Below are 22,722 nucleotides of genomic sequence, written 5' to 3'. Positions count from 1 at the left end.
TTTAAAAGTACTAAAAAGATAATTTATTTATTTATTTACTTTGTGACTGCTTTTTAATATGATAAACCATATCATATATTTTTAGGGGCAACAATATGCAATAGCTATGAAAAATATATCATGGTAATATTATATCTTTCAACCGTGACAATAATATAAAATATTAATTAAAAATTGTCAAATAGATATACTCCAAAATAAAATCGTATCTTTTCATCTTCATTCATACTACTACTACAACAACAACAACAACAACTACAACAACAACACCAATAATTATAATAATAATAATAAAGTTAAATGTGTAAAAAATGTTAATTGAGCTTTCTAATATGTTGGTTGGTAGAGTAACATAATTTAGTTTTTGCTGAATAAAAGGAAATTATATATCTAATCAAAATAAAATAAAAAGAATAGAATAATATTAATTGAAATCAAAACTATACATGAACGAATATTCAAAATATTTAAAAATCATTCAATCATTTGTACTAATATGATCATCTCTCTTGATGAAATCTTTCAAGATAATTAAGTTCCCTTCTTCATTTTGATGAACTTGTACCAAGCAAATGTGAACATCCATGTGATGAATCTTGAAGAATATATTTGTAATCTCTGTGATGAATTTTTGAAGAATATATCTATGATCTTTATCAAAACGAAGACCATATGGTGACATTATTAAGTACATGATTGATGAAAAAGATGAAAAAAAAAATAAAAAGAGAAAAAAACTATATTAATAAAAAGAAAGAATGAGAAAATGAAAATGATATGAACATTCAACATTTGCATAGATAATTGGTATTTATAGATGGTGTAAGTCATAAGAATAGTTAGAAAGGAGTTGAAGAGACATATTATTTAAGTAGGGAATGTGAATAGATGGAGGTTTTTTTGTAACTAATATAATTCGAATAGTAAATATAATTGAATTTTTTTTAATTAATAAACAAATTATTTAATGAAAAGAAATGAAGAAAAAATGCTAAAAAAGGGAGAAAAAAGAAAATAGAAATAAAGGTCATAGAGATGTGTCACATCACCTTGTCTATGTTTCTTCTTTTTATATATATATATATATATATATATATATATATATATGATTAGTAGCATATAACTAGCATAATAAAATAAATCTGAAACATATCGATTATTATGCCTAGTAAAGTATCATAATAATACCTAAAACAAGTTATGTACAGTAATTATATCGCAAATCAAAGACTTATGCAAGTCCTAGTAGAGATGTTATAAACATATAAATGTATACCTAACTCGGAAAGAAAATTGATTAACTTTTAGGAAAAAAATAATTTCGAATTAAGTAGGTCTCAATTGGTTATAGACTCGTGTTGATAACGTGTTGTGAAATATTAGCAATATTACTCTTATTTAGAAGTGAGAGTTGGAAAGGACCAACATTGCATTAATACTTTTGTACAACATGCATACAATTTTGTACATTAACTTTTCACTGCATTAATTAGTTGTACAATGTGCAAAAACAATTGTACATTAATANATTTTTTATAATTTTTTTTTTATATTAACTTGTTAATTATTGTGATTTCTAATATATTTACGTAAAACATACTCTAAATACAAATAATTAGCAACTTAAAATATATAAAAACATACTAAAAAATTCATTAACTTCAAACTTCATATGCACCACATAAATTAAAACAAAAACAGTAACATATATTGGGCCCCGTGCTGGCACGGGGTCTCATATCTAGTAAAATAATATAAGACAATAAATATATGAACAAGATATATGAGAGAGAATGTTTTATTATTTCTTTCTTTTGTACTTTTCGATTGCTTCTTTTATAGAATAATCATCGCCTATTTATAGTAGAAAATGTCTTTTCAAGTTACATGAATTAAATAGTGTTCATTTATTTCGTACATGAACTTCAAAGAGAGTTACGGATGACATTCACAATAATGCATTTATAACAAAAACTAACTTTTTTGCAACTATATTGTAATCTAGTTTTTATATCTCTAAAAAGAATTGCGGCATCTATAATAAATTTTACAAGAAAATAAGTGAAATAATATAAAATTTGATCATCAAAATAATAAATTCAAATTAGCCGTTGAATTTAAAAAGTTAAAAAAAAAACATGTGAAAAATGATCAAATATACCCCTCCATTACAAAATTATTAAAAATTAATTTTTCACTTTGCTTTCGTAAAGAAAATATATCATGTTTAAATAACAAAGTTGAGAGTACATTTTTTGACGCATCTAAACCCGTTTGAACCAATATATGTCCGCCGTGATGCATAATGTAACATTGAAATTAAGGTGCATATACAATTAAAATTAACAAGATACAGGCGTGAGGACACGAAATGTTGTAAAGGCAAAGGACCGTTGAGGCGTTGACCCATAAATATTGAAGGGTAAATACTACGTATCCTTAAACAGAATACTTTTCCTGATTGGTTCCTAAATTTGATCGCAGCTTCAATCTAACAAAAGATTCTCTTCTAACCTAAAAGGAAAATCCTCTTTACATAATAATAATCTCTTTCCTCTCTGTTTGGACCATCAAACAATAATTTAGATCCGGAGAATGGGAAACGCTCTAAGATCTTTGTATGTTAATTGCTGCAAACCTTCAGCAGACTCTGATTCCCTCAGCCATCATCCCGGCGTTTCCGCTTTAGCACACGATCTCTACAACTTTGAAATCAACTCCCAGGTAATTGAGGTCCAAGAATTAGATTTTCTCAACCAATTTTTAAGATCTGGGTTTTTCAATTTTTTTCTTTTTTCCCTTTAGGTTCCTCAAGGACTGAGTAAGCATGTTGTATCATCAAAGAAGGCGCAATCTAACTGGTAAAACTTAAGAGAATTGAATTGGGAATAGTAGCTCAAGAATAGCTGTTTGATTTTCCTAAATTGTACATTTTTGGTGATAAATGAAGGTATAAGAAACTTTCGGATGCGTGGAGAGAAACAAAGCCTCCTCCTAAAACACCTGAAGAAACTTCAAGACTTGTCATTCAGACCTTGAAGAGACATCAGAAAGCAGATGTTGAGGTTTGTAACTTTGTGCTAAATTTCCATAACATTCACAACTTGTTATAACGTCTAGCAAAATTGATTTCAGGGGTTACTGGCTTTCTATGGTCTTCCTCTTCCTCACTCCTTAGTAGAACTAACTAGTGATGGCACTCCTCCATCACACCAACAAGGACTCAAGTTTGAATTGCATACTCTCCCTGTAAGAATATCGAAACTTGCTTAGCCTCTGAATCTTCAAATTAGTGTTGTAATTAATACTCGTAGAATGTATGTGCTAGGTGGATGCAAAGGCTGTGGCAGACGGAGATACAGTAACTGTATATGTTAGTACAACAGATCCTAGAGAGGCATCGTGTCTCCCAAGAGATGTGCAAAATGCAGCTATTCAAAGATCAAAGGCACGGGCTCAGAAAAATTATGCAAAAGCAGATCAACTGCACAAACAGATCATAGATTCAGGATATAGGTAAGTTGCATAAAGCATACCTTTGTCTCTTTTTTAACTTTTATTCACCCAATTCTGTCACAGGTCAATACCAGTGAACCATGAGGAAGTTCTTGCGCGAAAATATAGGATCAGATTAAGGTATTAAGACACTTGGATATTTATTTTTTTCTATATATAATTCTGCGATATATGTAAAATTGGTAAATAACGAATGAAGAAGAAATCAGGGGAATAGATGCACCAGAAAGTGCAATGCCATATGGTCAAGAGGCCAAGGAAGAACTGACTAAAGTTCTCCAGGGTAAGAGTTTAAGGGTCTTAGTTTTTGATGAAGATCGTTATGGCCGCTGTGTTGGGGATATATACTGCAATGGCATATTTGCACAGGTATTGAAATCAATCAATACCATTCTTTCTTCTCCCAGTTATTCAATTTAGGCTCTTCCAGTTCTAAGTTGGCTTCTCAAGTAGGAAGTGATGTTAAAGAAGGGATTGGCCTGGCACTATACCGCGTATGACAAGCGTCCAGAGTTAGATAAGGTAATCTGCATTTTTATGTCGCCATAGAGTTACCAACACAATGTTTCTTAATATATTTTTCTCTATGGTTTAGTGGGAAAAAGAAGCTCGAGCAAAACGAATTGGCTTGTGGGCAGCCAGAAATCCTGAAATGCCATGGGAGTGGAGGAAACAGAAACGTGAAAACCAACGTTCATGAATAACAAATTCAACAGAGCCATGGTTGCCCCAACACATTAATTAAAGGCACAAGCATAAGAAAGCCACAGTAATGCTATATTCAATTGTCAAATCGTGTTGATATAGAGGAGGTGCAATGTAGAAGCATCCCCTAGTAATTTAACTCCAAGGAAGCCAAATGTAGTGTGTACTTGGGCATTCCTTGTTGTATATGTATATTTATTTCTCAGGTGCTTCTATATCTATTACCATCAAAACGTTTTCCTCTTCCTCTTTTGTATTTTTGTCATTTCCAGTTAAGCAACCTAACTTAGGTTCCTCTTTCAAGATAGACTACAAAATATACCTATGTTTGCTGCAAATGGACAACTCTCTAGCATGCAACAACATAAAAAGTAACTTGAGGTTTCAAGTGTCCATTCATCCAAACATCATGACTTTGAAGACATAATCCACTGAAGTTGGCTTGACGATCTAATAATCACCTTTTTTTCAGTTTTCTTCCCAGTTAAGCCAGAATTACAAGATCAAACCTCCATGACACAGAAAAAATCAAAACTAATGAAAAATAATGTGATTTGCTAATAGTCCAGTCAGAACTATGGACATGGGAGTACTTCAAATTAAAAAAAAAAATATCATGGAGATTAGAACAGCAGGTCCAGTTGAATGTCTGCTACCAAACTGCAAGGTACTGACGGCTTGCATATGCATAGCACAAAAATACACTGCATAAAACAAATTATAATTAGTGTATTGTAGGATATAAAGTTCCAGGCGTGAAAATTATGGCGTGCCCATAGGCAGAAGAAACTTGAAAAGGATGCTAAAACATGCGAGTACAATTTAACATTTTGCTCCATTTCTACTGAGATGATATAAGCAACCAGAGTCTGCCCCTCATCATCCCCAAAAAAGACTTCCATAAAAGAAAAGAGGCTACAGTACACAACTGGGAAAAAAAAGTAGTAGTTGCCTAGCCCTCTAAACAATGGCAGGTAATAGTTGTATTTCCACCATCATATCCTGCACACTTTGCTTCCTAAGGACACATCACACATGTATTATGATATCATTTGTTCTGATACAAGCAACAGAAAATACCCCCAACAAATGCCCCTTCTGCATTACTTGATGAAGACTCATAAATGATACTTCACAAACGGGAGTTACCCAAACCAAGAATGACAACAGATATCACAAAGATGGAAAAAGCAAGCGCTCTTCGTTGTTTACAACAGTAAAAACGCTCATGTTTTACTCAGTAAAGCAACAATCTCATAAATACCCAAACATCAAAACCTACTCAATTTGCTTTCCCAATGAGTGAGCAAACTGGAGATGCATAAAATAAATCAAAAGACATTGAGAAACTAGTGTGGACTCGACTAAAATTGCAAATGAGCAAATTATAGTCTCTTACTTTATCAACACAGAAAAATTGTCACAAGTGGTGAAACAAAAGATAGCCACACTTAAAAATGAATCTCTAGCAGAAGGACAAAATTGTCCAGTTTGTTCCATCTCAAATCCCTTTCAAGCAACTTTATCTAAAGCCTTTAACATATACACTTACGTATTTGGTTTGGGTTTTAGTTTGGTGGGTCGCAGGTTAGGTTTAATGGGGGATTCATTCAAAACAAATAAATTACCTGTGGATCCACACATAATCAAAGTTGCACTTTATTGTTGAACACCACATGGTGAATCATATTGTATGGTGATATAGTTGCTATTATTAAATAAATTTAACAAAAACTCTCTTTAAATGTAGGGGAAAAGGTCAAATATATGCAATCAGATCAAACAAACTCAACCACACAATCTCTGTGTAATGTGTGGCATATATGTTTGTGTGATATCACTGATATGTGCTTAATGAAGCATGCATATTGTGCATGATAAGAAGTACTCCCTCCATCCCATATTAGTTGTCTACTTCAGTAATTTGGGACAACTATTTATAGTAAGGTGGACAACTAATATGGGACGGAGGGAGTAGAAAATAACTTAGTGGCCAATTACCACCAACATACACATCAAAAGTGGCTCAACAACTTCCCATCCCTATCACTAGCAATAGTTCGAGGTGTACCATGCAATTTAACTTCTTTTACAAATAGTTTAGCAACATAGGAAGCATAAATAGTTTTTAAGCATAAAGGGAACGACACACTTGGGAACCTATCTTTTAAACATTCTAAAAACGCAACACCAGAAAACAACAAACATAAAGTCCTCTAATTTGTTCAAAACCCATCAATTTACAGAGAAATATACACCAGCTACTTTAATTCCATCCCAAGTTTGTCGAGATCAACAAGATGGAAGGGAACAGTGAGAAAACAAGTAGGAGAGATAAAAGGTGAGTTTGATGAAAGGAAAAAAGAAAAGAAAGATGGCCGAGAAAAAATAAAAACAGCCAGGAAAGAGGCAGCAACAAGAGAGAAACGAAACAAGGGGCTTAGGCAAAAATATAGGAACCAAAAAATAAAAAATCTATATATGAGTGCAAGAAAAGAGGGTAGTCCAAATACTCCTTACACGTAGAGATTGTTTAATTCTAATGAACTAACTTCTTTCTTTACCTACTTCTATTTCCAATCTTTTGTATGATTTTGAAAATGTATTTCCTAAGGATTTACCACCTTTAAGAGGAATAGAACATCAAATTGATTTTGTGACAGTATCTCAAATTCCAAATAGGCCTCTACCCGTAGGAGCAATCCTGAGAAACAAAGGAACTGCAAAGACAAGTTGAGGAGCTTTTTGGAAAAAGTTTGGAAAAAAAGGAACACGAGTACGTATTACATATTATGTATTAGTCCAATTGATGCAAAGGACGGAACTTGGAGGATGTATGGTGACGGTCGTGCCATGAATAAAATAATGGTAAAGTATCGTCATCTCATTCTTCGTCTTATAATATGTTAGATCCATCATTAATGGCATGGTTCTAAAGTCTTTTCAAAAATTAATTTGAAGAGTAGTCACCATCAAATTATAATGAATCCCCGTGATGAATGGAAAACTGCTTTTAAGGCCAAGTATGGTTTATATGATGGTTAGTGATGCTTTTTGACTTAACTAATGCATCTAGTTCCATGAGAGTAATGAACCATATCTTTAAGCGATTCAAGACCAAAGGTTACGATGAGGCTCACTTAAGGGCTGCCCTGACAGTGGAGTTTGAGGAAAACGCAAAACAGGAGGAGGTGGTCTGGAGACAAAGATCAAGGGCATTGTGGCTTAAAGAAGGGGACAAAAACACCAAATTATTTCATAGAACTGCAAACTGTCATGGAAGGTTTAATAACATTGATAGGTTGGTTAGTAAAGAAACTACTTTAGATGAACCCTCAGAGATCAAAGGAGACTATCAAGTTTTACCAGAATCTTTACAAAGAAACAAAGGCATGGAGACCACTCTATAATACCAATGCAGAGCCTATGATCAATGAGGACGATAATAATATGCTTCAGTCAATTTGGGGAACAGGAAATTAAAGACTGTGTAATAGCATGTGCTGGGGACAAGGCCCTTGCCCTGATGGCTTCTCTATGGCATTCTTTATTCACTGTTGGGAGATGATGAGTAGTGAAGTGGTGGCTCTTGTTTAGAATTTTATGACCAAGGTTACTTCGAAAAAAGTTCCAATTCTACTTTCATTATATTGATACCAAAAATGTGGGGGCTAAAGAGTTGAAGGATTTTAGACCTACTGATAGAGCATTTATAAAATTATCTCAAAAATCCTGACTGAAAAACTCAAAAAGGTAGTGTCAAAGTTGGTGGACAGCCAGCAGCTGGCATTCATCCATGGATGTCATTTTAGTAGCTAATGAATGTGTGGATGTGAGAAAAATTACAAAGGCCCTTGGCATCTTATGTAAGGTAAGATGAGAAGGCATATGATCATCTTAACTAGGAATTCTTATGGAGGACATTAGAGAAGAAGGGCTATGGTAATAGACGGATTAATTGGATAAAGTTCTGCTGTAAGACAGTAAATTTCTCAATCTTGATCAATGGTTCACCATCTAGTTTTTTCTCTTCTAAGAGAGGCCTCAAACAAGGGGATCCTCTCTACCCTTTTCTCTTTATTTTGGCAATGGAAGGTCTACTGAAATGTTGGGAACAGCTCAGGTTAATAATTGGATCAGGGGTTTAAATGTTAAGCCTGGAGACGGTCTTGGTCTGTCTACTTCCCACCTTCAATATGCTAATGATACATTGGTGTTTTGTGATGCAAATAGTGACCAAATGAAACATTTGAGAGTTATATTCATTTTGTTTGAAGCTATTTCTGGACTTCATGTCAACTAGGGGAAAAGTCTTGTTTACCCAATTAATGAGGTTCAAGGAATTAACAGTCTGGCCAAAATCTTTGGGAGGGAGATAGGAAACTACCTACTACTTACCTTGGCATGCCCATGGGTGCTAAGAGTAAGTCACAAAGTATTTGGAATGCTATCCTAGAGAAGTGTGGAAACTTGTCTATTGGAAGAGTCAATATCACTCTTTTGGAGGTAGATTGACTTTAATCAACAATGCCAACTTATATGATGTCCTTATTCCCCATGCCAATGAATACTGGCATTTTATCAAGAAACTGGATGCAATCGGAAGGAATTTTCTCTGAAATTGTGAGAACAGGAAGATTCACTTAGTAAAGTGGGAATCTATTATAACTTGCAAGGAGGAAGGTGGAATGGGAATAAGAAATCTGAAATCACAAATCTATAGCCTCCTATCAAAATGGTTATGGAAAATTTGCAACTGTGGAACAATCTCTATGGAAAGAAACTATTATAACAAGGTATGGGATGGATGGTTACTGGACCATCACCAAGGCACCTATGGGCTATGACTCCAGAGTCCACATGGTGTTGGCTTATGGAGATCAATTAGGAATCCGTAGCCCAAAATTATCAAAAATTCCAAGATTAAAGTAGTAGGCAAGGAAGACCTTATTCTGGGATGATATCTGGTCTGGGCAACACTCTTTGAAGTCTCAATTTCCTGACCTTCACTTTTTGAGCCAGCAGAAGAATTTCACAGTTATGGAGGTAAGGGACAACCCCAAGGAATTTCAATTTCAGAAGACTTCTTAACGATTGGGAAGTTGATAGATTGACAGAATTCTACAAGACTCAGGAACAGGTCCAAGATCTCACCACAAATGAAGACAGCTTAATTAGATGAAAGACTAGCTGGGAGGATTCTCTGTTAAATCTGTTTATAACTGTTTCCAGAGCACCTATTCACAAGGCGGGTGTTGGCCTTGAAGATGATATCGAAAGTCAAAATCCCACACAAGGTAGCATGCTTCACATTGTTATTGGCAAGACAAGTTGTCTTAACTCAAGATACGCTTATTTTTTATTTTATTTTTGATGAAGTAAGTAGATTCATTTCAAGGCATCAAGAAGATGCAAGCTTTACAAGGATAGATCAGTTAAGCTCACAAAAAAAGGATTTGTAGCCTCTTTCTAAGCTATAGAGCTACCAAAATCCAAGAAGAGTTCTAAATTATTTACAGGGGTTCGTTTGGACCAACTAAAAAGGCTAACTAGACATCTGCCTCGCAAAAGATTTCTAGAAGTTGAAATTCCATCAAAACATCTTTTGTTCCTCTCTGTCCATAAACACCAAAAGATAACACCAGGGATCATCATCGACATACTCTTGATGGCTTTCACAACATCCCGTGAACTCCAACTTTCAAGAGCATCCCTAGCAGAGAAAGGCATGACCCAGGAAAGACCAAAAAAGCAACAAAACATATTCCAGAGGTCTGAGGCAGCTGGGCAGTGCAGTAGCAAGTGGTTGACATTTTCTGTGTGCTTGTGGCAGAATAGCATCGGTTAGCAAGCTGGAGTTTCCTTTTGGAGAGATTATCCTGTGTGAGGCATGAGTTATGCAGTGCAGTCCAACAGAAACAAATCACTTTGGTAGGTAATTTTGTCTTCCATATATGCTTCCATGGCCATTTGTCAATCATTGAGTTCCTTGAGCATAAGCTGTGATACCCTTCCTTGACTGTGTAGTGACCTTTTCTTGAGTTACCCCATTTCAATCTATCAGGCTCTTGGGGTGAAAAGGAGCAAGGCTGCAATTTGGCAAAGAGGGCAAATATGTCATTAAGTTCCCAGTCATTTAGGTTTCTCCTGAACCTTAGGTCCCAAATGTCGTTTGATCTGTTGGATGCTATGGTAGAATTTGGTTCCGCTGCAATGAGGTGCAAACTTGGAAATTCCTCACCCAAAGTTGTGTCTCCCAACCATATATCCTTCCAAAATTTGATGTGAGATCCATTGCCAACTCTAAATGTGACGTTCCCAGCAAAATCTGGCCAAAGTTTACTGATGCTTTTCCATAGACCAACTCCATATGCATCTGCTGAGACATTTGTGGACCAGTGAGTAAGCTCACCATGTTTAGCTTTGATCACCTCTTTCCACAATCCAATGTCTTCAGTTCTGTACCTCCATAACCATTTCATCATCATGCTTTTATTGTGAGCTGCAAGATCTTTGATACCCAAACCCCCTTGAAATTTAGGTTGTGTCACTTTTGCCCATTTAACCAAGTGAAACTTATGATCCTTGTTGTTGCCTTCCCATAAAAAATTCCTTCTCATTCTATCGAGCTTTTCGAGAACTTTTGCGGGAATAGGAAAGAGGGACATATGATATGTAGGGATGCTGTCCATTACACTATTAATCAATGTAACTCTTCCTCCAAAAGAAAGATACTGCATTTGCCATGTTGCTAGTCTTTTTTCAAACTTCTCAATTATTCCCGACCATATCTCGTTAGCCTTGAAATTTGCACCTAAAGGCAGCCCAAGATAAGTTGTTGGAAAGGACCCTATGTTGCAGCACATGATACCAGCTAGCTCTACCAGATTCTGCACTGAGTTTACTGGATAGATCGTGCTTTTTGACATATTTGTGTGTAGTCCAGAGACAGCTTCAAAGATGTGCAAAATCAAGTTTAGCTTAATAACTTGTGATCTATCTGCCCCACAAAATAGCAGAGTATCATCCGCATAAAGCAGATGTGAAACTGTGACATTGTTTCCCGTGGGACTGCCTACTTTGAAGCCTTCAATCCATTGTAGTTGACATGCTTTTTGGAACATCTTACTAAGGCCTTCCATAGCAAGGATGAAAAGAAAGGGAGAGAGGGGGTCTCCCTGCCTTAGCCCTTTTTGAGGAGAGAAAAAACCTACAGGCCCTCTGTTAATGAGCACAGAGTATTTTACCGTTGTCAAACTGTATTTGATCCACCTGATCCACCTATTCCCGAATCCCATCCTTCTCAAGATTGTGAACAGATAGGCCCAATTAAGCTTGTCAAAAGCTTTCTCTATGTCAAGTTTAAACAACAACCCTGCGTCTCCTGATTTCTGCTTCCAATCCAGCACCTCATTTGCTATCAATACAGCATCTGAGATTTGTCTACCCTTAACAAATGCATTTTGGTAGCCTGATACCAACTTCCCAATTACAGATTTAAGTCTCTCCGCAAGAATCTTTGTTGTTAACTTGTACACACTCCCAATAAGACTGATGGGTCTGTAATCTTTTAATTCTATTGACCCTTTCTTTTTAGGAATGAGGGCAATAAAGGAAGCATTATAGGACTTGACCATATGACAGTTATGGTGAAAGTGGTTTAGCGCCCCGATTACTTCATATTTAATGACCTCCCATACCTTTTGAAAAAAGGCCATTGTGAATCCGTCAGGACCTGGAGCCTTGTCAGGTGCACAAGCCTTGATGGTAGCATGAATTTCCTCCTCTTCAAAATTTCTTTCCAGCCAATCTCTTTCGTCCACGGAGATGGATGCCATATTTTCAAAGCTAACAGTGGGCCTCCAGGGTTCATTTTCAGTGTATAGTTGCTGGTAAAAACTCAAAATTTCTTCCTTGATTACAACATTATCATCCACAATGACTTCACCTATTTTGAGTTTATCGATGGTATTGTTCCTCCTACGACCATTGGCAACTTTCTGAAAATATTTTGTGTTCCTGTCCCCCTCCTTAAGCCACAAGCATCTTGATTTTTGCCTCCAAGATACCTCTTCAATTTTTGCTAGCTTTTGCAATTCCAACTTGAGACATAGAACTTTGGATTTCTCTTCTGGAGTTTGTGCTCTATTCTCTGAAGCATGTTCAATAGCAGCTAATTCCTCCAGTGCCCTGTTTCTATTAGTGTCAATTTTGCCAAAGACCTCTCTATTCCAATTTGAGATATCTTTCTTCAAGTATCTGAGCTTCTGGTATAAAATAAAATCTGGTGTCCCATTAACAGAGTAACTTTGCCACCATATTTTGACCTTCTCCAAGAAGCCTTCTTCCTCTAGCCACATATTTTCGAACTTGAAGTAAGATGGATTAGACTCCCAATCCCCACATTTCAAGAGTATAGGCCTGTGATCGGAGACAACACTAGGGAGTGCTAATTGATTGATTGCGTTAAAACAGTCATTCCATTCTGGGGATATCAGGAACCGATCAATTCTTGATGCTTGAATTGGATCGTCTCCTCTAGTCCAGGTATAGAATGCCCCTTGCAAAGGCAAATCCATGAGGCCAAGGTCCGAGATGGTGTCATTGAAGCTACTCATAGCCTTGGACCTTCTTATGCAATTGTATCTCTCACTTTCAAAACGGCACACATTGAAGTCGCCTCCTATGACCCAACTGTCATCCCACAGTCCTCTTATTGCTGCAAGCTCATACCAAAGATCTTCTCTTTCAATGTTTGTATGAGGCCCATAAACTCCAGTGAAACACCATCGGAAATTATCCTGCACACTTTCCAGCATACATGAAACTGTATAGATCCCCTTATGTGTGCTAATATTTACCCAGTTCCTCTTGTCCCATAGAATGATGATGCCTCCCCTTGTACCATTTGCTTTTAATTCTGCCCAGCTGGCCCATCTGTTTCCCCATAACTGCCCAGTGATCAAGCTCGACCATTCCTCTAGTTTGGTTTCCTGCAAACATATTACATCAGGATTCCACTTTCTGATTAAGGACTTCATTGTGCTCCTTTTATTGATGTCGTTGAGCCCCCTGACATTCCAACTCAAAATTTTTACTTTCATCCAGAGAAGGCTTTGTATTTCCTACCCCTAACCCTCTTGTCGCCATTATGTTGTATCAGGTCACAAAGAAGCATCTTTAGTTCATTCTCTCCCTTCTTCTTCCTTTTTGGGTTGTCCTGCCCCTGAATTGCCTGTTTTTGTTGTAACTGCAGTTGTCTCCGTTGTTCCATTCTAAGCACCATATCTAGGAGTTCGTGTTCAAATCCAGCAACATTTACCCCGAAGGCCTTGCAAGCTTTCACCATCACAAGCTTGGTCCATTTGGAAGTTTCAATGACTGTAGGGGTGAGATTGCCTTCATCGCTACATGATAGAGATGAAGAGTCACAGAAATTCTGGGAAGAGTAGTGTGAATCTGATGCGCTTGCCAAGATTAATTGATTATTCTGAGGAGAAATTCGTGGTGCCCTAGGGATTCGGATACGCTTATTGAAAGGGGTCTTCTGTTCCAGATATTGTTGGTGTGGTGAGGAAGCAGAAGCAGAGACAGTAAACAATCTCATTTTACACTGTAAAGTGACGGATCAATTATGGCAGATCGTCATCAACTTGAGGGGAATCAAGTGGACTATGCCAAGGAGTACACAGGAAGTTTTAGCTTTGCTAGAACATAAATGGTAATCAGTCAGGACACAGAGAGAGAAAAAATTGTCCCAGCTTGCATAAGGTGGACAATCTGGAAGGAGAGAAAACAGAGATGCTTTGAAGACGAGACCAATCCTTTCCCAAAGATAAAGATGAATTGTTTAGCATTTTTTACTATTGGTGTATTAATGAATACCCTCATTTTGACTACTACTTGTAATTATTACTGGACTACTTTCTTGGAGTAGTTCTTTTGTTTATACTGCATATGTTGCCTGCTCAACAACCAAAAAAAGAGATCAAAGAGCCTAGGAATGATGTTGCTCGAAAAAGTTCCAACGTAAATTGGTTGAAAAGTGAGATAACAATATCAAGTTCTTCTCTTGCACACCCAGTACTCATTAAAAGATATAGCTTCCTTGAAAATATATAAAATAAAATAAATGGACAGGTGTTCATGAGGATAATCAAGTTAGGGAAAAGATTCTACGATATTTACATACAGACATTATATAAGGAAAAGGAAGTGTTGAGGCTAGGAATGGAGGTGTTGAATTGCAAAGTATTAGCTTTGAAGAGAAGAGCTTGAAGAGGATCTCACTTGCACTTACACAAGATCATTTTCCAAAAAAGCTCCCAGGCACAACTCCCGAGGACATGATATAGCCTAGTTTTCACTATCTTCCTCCGGTGATCCTTCCGATCACCGGGCATCTTTTTCTTTTCTTCCTCTTTTTCTTCCTTTCATCTCTTTTCTTTCTTGCCACTGGGCTCGTTTCTTTTCCATTATGGACGACACGATCTATTTTGCAGTAGGGTTCAAATCATATGACATCACAAGAACATTAGGCACAGCAGGGGAATGGTATGACTGGACAGAAAGGAGTAGAAAGTCAATAACGAGGATATCTTTCACTCGCAAGGCCATGGAATGGATATCTTCGATTATGCGAGAAGCATCCAAGGCTAAGGGNTATGGATCCGTATTCCCTCTTTCATGGCCACATATCCTTCCGGGTACGGAATGGGGAATCCTTTTTTACATGAATCCTATTTTCATTCCTCCTTAATATCCATTTTTTCTCAACAATATCTTCGTCATTTGATTCCATAGAACTCCGTTAGATAGGAACAGATCTGATAAATATCGTTAACCCTCAAAAAGAGTATAAGAATGGAAAGATCCATTAGATAAAGACTGTGAGAGGACGCCCTTGTTTTAATTGCTCTGCCACATATGTTGTAGTTATTTTATGTGTTCACCTTGAAAGTTAGTGGTTTTCCCGAGATCATCAGAGTTCTTCACCAAATTAGATAGAGTGGGGACGATTAGATATTTTTTCATCTTGATGATGAGTTTTGATGTGAATATAAAGTTACCTTATCAAAAAAAAAAACAAGTACTATTCTTCATAAAAGAATCTTTCAAAATCTGTCACCCTTGGAGAGATAGAAGCTTTAGTTACTCATATAATCATGATTCCAGGGAGGGGAGGGGGGGTGTATGGTAAAGATTTTCAACTTAGAACTCTGGTAGGGATGTAGAAGATTGTGGCAGAGCTGTTGTCGGTAAAATTGAGGTCGGTAATGGATATAAGCTCACATCTAGCAATCAGAATGCTCTTTTGTGAAGGAGAGTAACTCTGGATGCAAGTATACTTGCTAATGAGATAATAGGCTCTAGAATGAGATGTGATACACCATCATTACTAATTAACATCAAAAAGGTTGATGACAATTGCATTGGAATTTCTGGTTATACATCCTTTTCAGGAAGAACTTGGGGAAAATTATAAGAGGTGAAAATATCATTGATTATCCACTACGAGAGTCTCCAGCTTTGCATTCGACCATATGTCTGCCAAGAATCTTTTTATTCTGGTTTAAACTGTATGTTTGAGTAGGGGCAAGTGTGAGATTTGAGAATTCTAATTTTAGAGAACCCAAACTGCCTTAAAATACAAATATTTAGTTTCATATTAAGTGGGTGTTTGGAGTGACTTATTTTTAGTGACTTTTGGCTTTTGAATTGTTTTTTGGTTTTGGAAGTGTTTGGATAACACAAAAAGTGTTTTTAAGCACTTTCAAACTGAAAAGGTACAAAAAAAAAGTCACAAGTTGGGTGTCCCAACTTATGACTTTTGACTTTTAACTTATAAGTCACTTTTTAAAAAGCCAATACAAACACCCTAAATATGCTAAATAAAGTTGGATGAATGAATACTGATGATTCATATAGCCAACTCCAGCTACTTAGCAACTGTAATACAGATTTATTGATCGATTAGAGTACATGAAATAGACCTATTGTCATCGTTGATGGATAGGTGGAACAAACCATAGATAGAGGTTTCTTGAGTGGCAGTGAGGTAAACAGTGGTAGAACGAGAAGACACCTCTATTTCAGTCTTCAATAGCAGGTGTCTTCTAAGGCACAGATAAGACAGGTATGATTCACATGCAGAGCATGATGTGATTTAAAGTAGTATCAGAACTACATGTAAGCCTGGAAAATGCAGAATTATTACTGGTTGGAGAAGTAAAAAAAAACACCAGAATTAACATAGGTTTGTGGTGCAAGTTGGCTAACATCCTGGCTACATATATATCATTATCTATGGGCCTATCTCCAGAAGGAAAATTAAAGTACACTGAACTAAAACTACCAGTGATACAGTCATACAGAGAATCAAATTGAGGTTGGAAGGGTGGAACACGCATTCCTTGTTTGAGGGCTACACAATAGTTCTCAATCAACTCTCTAGTCTGGAAAGCATCCTGGAGCATAGATTACTTACTAATGATGAACTTCTTCAAAAAGGTCATTTGGCTATGGAGTCTAAGGTAACAAAGAATGAGGAATAGCATTGAGGAAGAGGCCTCGAGTACAATGGTTGAAAAGTGGGGATAAGAATACCAAATATTTTCACAGAATTGCTACAGCGCATAAGAGACTTGACTCTACTGACACTTCAGGTGATGATGGGACTACCATCTCTGATCCAGATTCTATAAAGCTGAAAATTCAGAACTACTATCAGACTCTTTACAAGGGAACAATGACTTGGAGGCCAGACTTGAATCTTCAACGGATCAAAGGCATAAACAGAGAGGAGCAGGAATGGTTATAAAGACGGTTTGAAGACGAAGAAGTTCTTGAATGTATCAGATTATGTGCAAGTGACAAAGCACCAAGACCTGATGGATTTCCAATGTGTTGTTGTCAATCTTTCTGGGTATGTATTTAAGAACTCCTATCCTAATCTATTCTCTTCAAATGTGTTGTTGTTGTCAATCTTCTTCAAAGCTGGGAAGAAGCTGGGTTGAGGGAAGAAGCAGATGTAGGTGGAGAATCATACCAGCAAGCATATGGTGGACTATCTGGAAGGAGAGAAATGCTAGGTTTTTGATAACATAGAGGATTGGTGTAATCAGATTTGGTCTAATGATCCTGTATCTATTATTGATGTGTTAGATTCATTATAGACATAGGATCTGGATTTACTTGTAAGTATGGCCCTAGTACAGCCCATGTACTGATCTGTTTCTATCAATATATGCAAAGTTACCAGTTTCAAAAAAAAAAAGAAAAGGTGGTTGAAAGGTGTCAAGCTTCGCATCAGGTGAGGTGAGAATTTGAAAATCTATCATCTGCTAGTAATTTTTTGTTAAGCCAAAGCAGAACAAATTAGCTACATCAGGGTGATTCTTGTAACCTTTGAAGTAGTTTTGGATTGTGTGTGGATGGGAAGAAAAGTAGCCTATTCCCAAGATGCAGGGGCTAAACAGATCAGCTGCCAACAGTTTACTTGGCATGCCCTTGGGCAATAAACACAGAGATCTGGAAATATTGGATGGGGTAGTTGAAAAGACACAGAAAAAGCTAGCTATGTGGAAGTCTCAATATTTATCACTAGGGGCAGACTAATTTTAATAAATGTTGTGTTAGATTCCTTGCCAACTTATGTTATAGCTCTATTTCTCAAACCATCTGAAGTGGTGCAGAAGCTAGATAAACTGAGAAGGGACTTCTTATAGCTAGGAAATAAGGGAGGGGGAGGGAGGGGGGGAGGGAGGGGGGAGTGTGGGCTTGTTAATAGTAAACTGGAAAGTTGCTCAGCTTAACAAGATTTCAGGTGGTCCTGGTATAAGAATCCTGAAAACACAGAATACTTGATAATGAAATGGATATGGAGATATGAGGGAGAACATCAAACATTATGGAAAGAGGCTAAGTTGCTCAGACTCGGGTGCGGGTATCTGAGACGGATGCGAATCCGAGAGTCAGATTCGGCAAAAATTAAATTTTAAGATTCGGGGTGCGAATCCGAGTATGGATACAAGTGCGGTTAATTGGTATACCTGGTATATATATAATATAAGGTGTAATTTTATATATACATGGTATAATTGCTTATTATTTTTAGCGTACCTCCAAAAATAAATTATATCAATAACAACAATAATAATATATCTAGTATAATCAAATAAGTGGATATATATATATATATATAATAAAATATTACTAAAAATATTTATGAAATATATAAAATTTATTTTATAAATAAAAAAGGACACACTTATCTAGAGAAACCCTTCGTCTCTAGTTTTCTTTTTCAAGAAAAGTTGAAAAGACTCTACTTTTTCAAAAAAGATAAAAAAGTTGTACTTCCTGTACTTTTTCAAGAAAAAACTCCTCATCTTTCTTCTTCTCCGTACTTTTTCAAGCTTCGTATAGCTCCGCCTCCTCTCTGAAGAGGTCACCGGAAACTGATCTCCTTTTCCCCAAATTTTTTTCTCGACTCTGGTGAAAGTGTCCGGATCGGATTGACCGAATCCGACATGCACCCCGCACCAGTGTCGCGTCGAGACGGGTTCGCCTGCAAAAATGAAGAGTCCGCGCAACATAGGAAAGTAGTCATTCAAAACAAGTATGGGAAGAACAGACCATGGTGCACCAATACTGTCACTAGCACTTCAGGTGTCCAAGTTTGGAGGTCAATAAAGGCCTTGTGGACCAAAATTCTCAGATAATATCACTTGTAAGGTAGGCAATGGAAACAAAATTCTTTTTTGGGAAGATATATGGAAAGGACAGATGGCATTGAAGAACTCCTATCCTAATCTATTCTCTTTTTGCACCAATCCTGGGGATGATAATTGGTCCAATCATGGGTGGGACATCTCCTTCAGGAGATATTTGAATGATTGGAAGTGGATAGATTGGCTCAACTCTTACAAGAAATCAACAGCTTCAAAGGCACTACTCCGATCCCCGACACAATCATATGGAAACAAGTTAATGATGGTAAAAACTCTGTGAACTGACTACAAAAAAAGAAGGGAGCAGCCAGGATGTGGGATAGAACCATGGAAGCAGATCTGAAAAAGTTTGGCACCAAGGTTAGATGTTTTTCAGCACCAACTAAGGTTAAATGCTTTTCTTGGCTGGTGGCCAGGAAAGCATGCCTTGCACAGGAAATTCTGAAAAGAAGGGGGTTCCAAATAGTATCTAGATGCTTCTTATGTAATGAAGCAGAAGAAACTAATAGCCATCTGCTTCTGCACTGAAGATAACTGCACAAATTTGGTCCTTATTCTTAAGTCTCACAAACAAAATGGACAACGCCAGAACATGTTGCAGATCTGTTGAGTTGATGGATTAGGAGAGAAGGAAACAAGAGTCAAAAGAAGTGGTGGAGAACAATCCCAGCTTGCATTCAGAAAGTTAAATGAAATTGTATTTTATCCTATGAGTTTTGGTGTAAAGAGGAATGTATAGATGAAGTAGAACAGATAATTGATCTATTAGGTTCCCTGTAACTTCTCTTTTGTATTTAGTTTTTCTGGTTCAATATTTATGGGGTCTTCAGCTTTAAGGTATGTTGAGGAAGACAACATTACCAGTTTCAAAAAACATAACTCATGGGGTGAAATTGCATTGTAGTGAGTTGATGTTGTTTGTGTAAAAAAGCAAGGGAAGGATCATCAGCTGCTATATTGCAATTCTGCAATGGAACATATTCAATATTTAATTTATCATGGGTACAACCTATGGCAGTGGCAAAAGCTGTCGCAAGTTGGGCAAGAAAGCTGAACTCCAGAAAGAAAGAAACATGGAATGTAGCTCCTTCTTGCTTTTTTTGGTTGATTCCACAAGAAACAAGAAACGGCATAATTTTGAAGGTATGGAAAAGCACATGAGGCCTCCATGAGGTAGAGATAAGGTCTATATAAACTCCACCCTCCCCGAACCCCACCTGTGGAATTTCACTAGTATTTTGTCATTGGAAAAGCACATAAGGAGGGCTAAGAGATCATTTTTCTTCCATTTATACTTTTGGTGCAAAAATAATTCCCGTACTAAAATTTTGATGTATTTACAATTGCATGTAAGTTGAGACCATCTTAGTTCAATATTAATAGAACATCTTCATATACACCCCCGAAAAATAATATACATCAACCCCACATACGCTGTAAAAACTCTCAAATCATAGAGATATTTTGTACGCAAGATAAAACAACTTAACTCTATGATCTTTAGCAGACCCATAATGTCACAGAACACTTGCTGCTAAAGAAGACAACAAAGAATTTAGATAGAGTGGCATTGTCATACACTACTACATACAGAGTTCAATATCCAAGCAAGTGCAACAACTTTCAAACAACTTAGATCAGAAATAGAACAAGACATTGCACAATAGAAGTGAAAGAAACGAATTCAATGGACCCTCTTTTTATTGTTAGAATGAATGCAATGAAACTTACAATGCCACAGCCTGTTTAACCCATGAAAAGAGCTTCAATTTTGTTTTGTATCCTCCACAGTATCATCAGAATCAGAATCACTGGCATTATAGCCTAAAAAGGAAGAAAAGATGAACACCACACAATAACAGTGAACCAATATAAAAGTTAATCAATAAAAAATAGCAAACTGATAAAATCAGTAAACAGAAAATCTACATACCTGGGCGTTTATCACTCACTTTCCATGCCGATGACCGACTCTTTGAAGCTCGGGTAATCCAAGCTCTTCCCTGTACCCAAATTGACCAATCAGTAGAAGCACTTCCCACATCCTCAGAGACAGCAAATAGAGACGGAAAACCGAAAAACTGTCAATGTTTCAAACAAACCTAAAACTCTACTTCTGGGCAGTGGAAAGAGTGGAACTATTTTATTTTGACTGCTTTGAAAACTTTGGGCAACTTCTAATAAATAGATTTATGAAATTGAACAGGCACACTGTGGTTATTCACTTCTTTGATTACAGAGAAGATAAGTAAGCATGTAAATGTTGGTACATCCTCTTAATCATGTGTAACTTCATTAAGAATAAACTAAGCACTTAAATCATGCTAATTTTTCTTCTCCTTATCTTAAATTATTAAAGAGTTCAAGTTCAATTGGATTGTTGCTATCTTCACATGATGGATACTTTCTGTTAATTATGGGTTTCTTCTAGTAGTATTTTTAAGGCACACACAAGCTTGAATGTTTGAAGATATTTATGTGCTTGACAATAATAAACATTTGTTGTTGGCCATTTATCCCATTTTCACCCTTGTTATCGAAACTAATGTAAGACCAACATACTTGGAGGATTCTTCTGACAAAATAAAAAATATCTAATTGTCAGTGAAGTTATTTCATCCTTTTTTATTCCAAAATCCAAAAAGCTCTTCCTACTTGGAATAGGTAAGAAGGTTCAGCATTTAATAAAGTCAACTTTACCCTGTATAAGCACAAAGAGTGTCAAAACTTCAAGTGTCAGAGCAGTTCAGACTGTGCTCTTTCAACAATACGTTTTATGGTGGTTTTCTCTGTTCATATCTTGTCAATGGAAAACAAGGATCTCTACACTAGGTTATTTATAAATCACCCAGTTCTAGATTGTTAGCAAACTATGAGCAACTATAATTGAACTAAGACAAGGAATAAATGGAAGAAGATCATAGGAAGCAAAAATCAAACACCTTCTGTGCATCTTTGGATATACCATAGCCACTAAAATACATCTGACCAACAAGGACCTGCATGTTAGCGTCACCAGCTTTCGCCTCCTTGAGAGTGTCGTGGAACCACCGCTTGACACAGTCAGCCACCACGTCAGCAAGAGGTAGCCGCCGCTGGTTCGACGAAGAAGTATTGGAATTGGAATTGGAGTTAGAGCTTGCTTCTTCCATGTTCTTCTTCAGCTTCAGCCGCCGCTCCGATGAATCGCCGTCGACCACCGCCCTAGACTTTGCGGCCACAGGGGATGGAACTGACCTAATTCTGGATGCGGGTTTGACTTGGGTCGGGCGCTGGATTCTGTTGGAGCTGATTATTCTGGCAAAATCTTGAATTCTATTTGGTGAAGGAAGCGATTTCCCCATAAAACGTCGCAGAAAAAAAACCCACTAGGCCACTACTTTTTGAATTTTCAGTAATTGCAATGCCCCTAACAAGGAAATATTTGGGTACACCCACAAAATTGATTTAAAAAATACAAATTAGATCTAAATGTTCTTCTCTTTTTTCTTTTTCTTTTTAAAAAAAAAAATGTTTTTATATTGCTTTAGATGTTGAGACTTGGGGCCGCACTCATAGATATTCATTTAGTTTGTTTTCTTTAATCAAGTGGCAATAGAAGATGTCTTGATATCCACAAATTAAATTATTTTTTTAAAAGGTTCATTATTGTTGATTTTTTGAAGATTAAAATCTTAATATGTGTAGCCAGCTTTTTATCGACGAAATTAAAATTACAACTTTTAATTCTTTTGTACAAGTACTTTGCAAAGATGAAATAATAAATTTG

The 22,722-nt window shown here is 36.6% G+C and overlaps 2 protein-coding genes across 2 annotated transcripts; one reads left to right on the top strand and one right to left on the bottom strand.

Annotated features, from left to right (window-relative positions):
- The first annotated feature begins 2,512 nt into the window (after positions 1 to 2,512).
- Positions 2,513 to 4,454, top strand: LOC125874668 (staphylococcal-like nuclease CAN2). The gene is made up of 9 exons (XM_049555662.1): positions 2,513 to 2,724; positions 2,806 to 2,861; positions 2,951 to 3,065; positions 3,136 to 3,249; positions 3,329 to 3,516; positions 3,580 to 3,636; positions 3,726 to 3,885; positions 3,970 to 4,038; positions 4,112 to 4,454. Exons 1-9 carry the CDS (start codon positions 2,596 to 2,598, stop codon positions 4,214 to 4,216), a joined length of 993 nt encoding a protein of 330 aa, XP_049411619.1. The 5' UTR covers positions 2,513 to 2,595; the 3' UTR covers positions 4,217 to 4,454.
- A 204-nt stretch (positions 4,455 to 4,658) lies between these two features.
- On the bottom strand, positions 4,659 to 22,399 carry LOC125873405 (uncharacterized). The gene is made up of 4 exons (XM_049554341.1): positions 21,896 to 22,399; positions 20,887 to 20,956; positions 20,685 to 20,777; positions 4,659 to 4,925 (listed from the first exon to the last, which is right to left on the bottom strand). The coding sequence occupies exons 1-3, from the start codon at positions 22,295 to 22,297 to the stop codon at positions 20,719 to 20,721; spliced, it is 531 nt and encodes a 176-aa protein (XP_049410298.1). The 5' UTR covers positions 22,298 to 22,399; the 3' UTR covers positions 4,659 to 4,925; positions 20,685 to 20,718.
- Between the last annotated feature and the right edge of the window lie 323 nt (positions 22,400 to 22,722).

The sequence above is a fragment of the Solanum stenotomum genome, chromosome 8 (assembly GCF_019186545.1).
Source record: "Solanum stenotomum isolate F172 chromosome 8, ASM1918654v1, whole genome shotgun sequence".
In the NCBI taxonomy this organism is placed as follows: domain Eukaryota; kingdom Viridiplantae; phylum Streptophyta; class Magnoliopsida; order Solanales; family Solanaceae; genus Solanum; species Solanum stenotomum.
The sequence above is the reverse complement of the archived record's forward strand: the minus strand, read 5'-3'. Positions and strand labels throughout refer to the sequence as shown.

Coding starts and splice junctions, on each gene's coding strand:
- LOC125874668 (XM_049555662.1), top strand. CDS start 2,596: ATGGGAAACGCTCTAAGATCTTTGTATGTTAATTGCTGCAAACCTTCA. Junction 3,517..3,579: donor ATCATAGATTCAGGATATAG/GTAAGTTGCATA, acceptor ATTCTGTCACAG/GTCAATACCAGTGAACCATG. Junction 3,886..3,969: donor GCAATGGCATATTTGCACAG/GTATTGAAATCA, acceptor CTTCTCAAGTAG/GAAGTGATGTTAAAGAAGGG.
- LOC125873405 (XM_049554341.1), bottom strand. CDS start 22,297: ATGGGGAAATCGCTTCCTTCACCAAATAGAATTCAAGATTTTGCCAGA. Junction 20,957..21,895: donor TATCCAAAGATGCACAGAAG/GTGTTTGATTTT, acceptor ATTTGGGTACAG/GGAAGAGCTTGGATTACCCG. Junction 20,778..20,886: donor AGTGAGTGATAAACGCCCAG/GTATGTAGATTT, acceptor CTTCCTTTTTAG/GCTATAATGCCAGTGATTCT.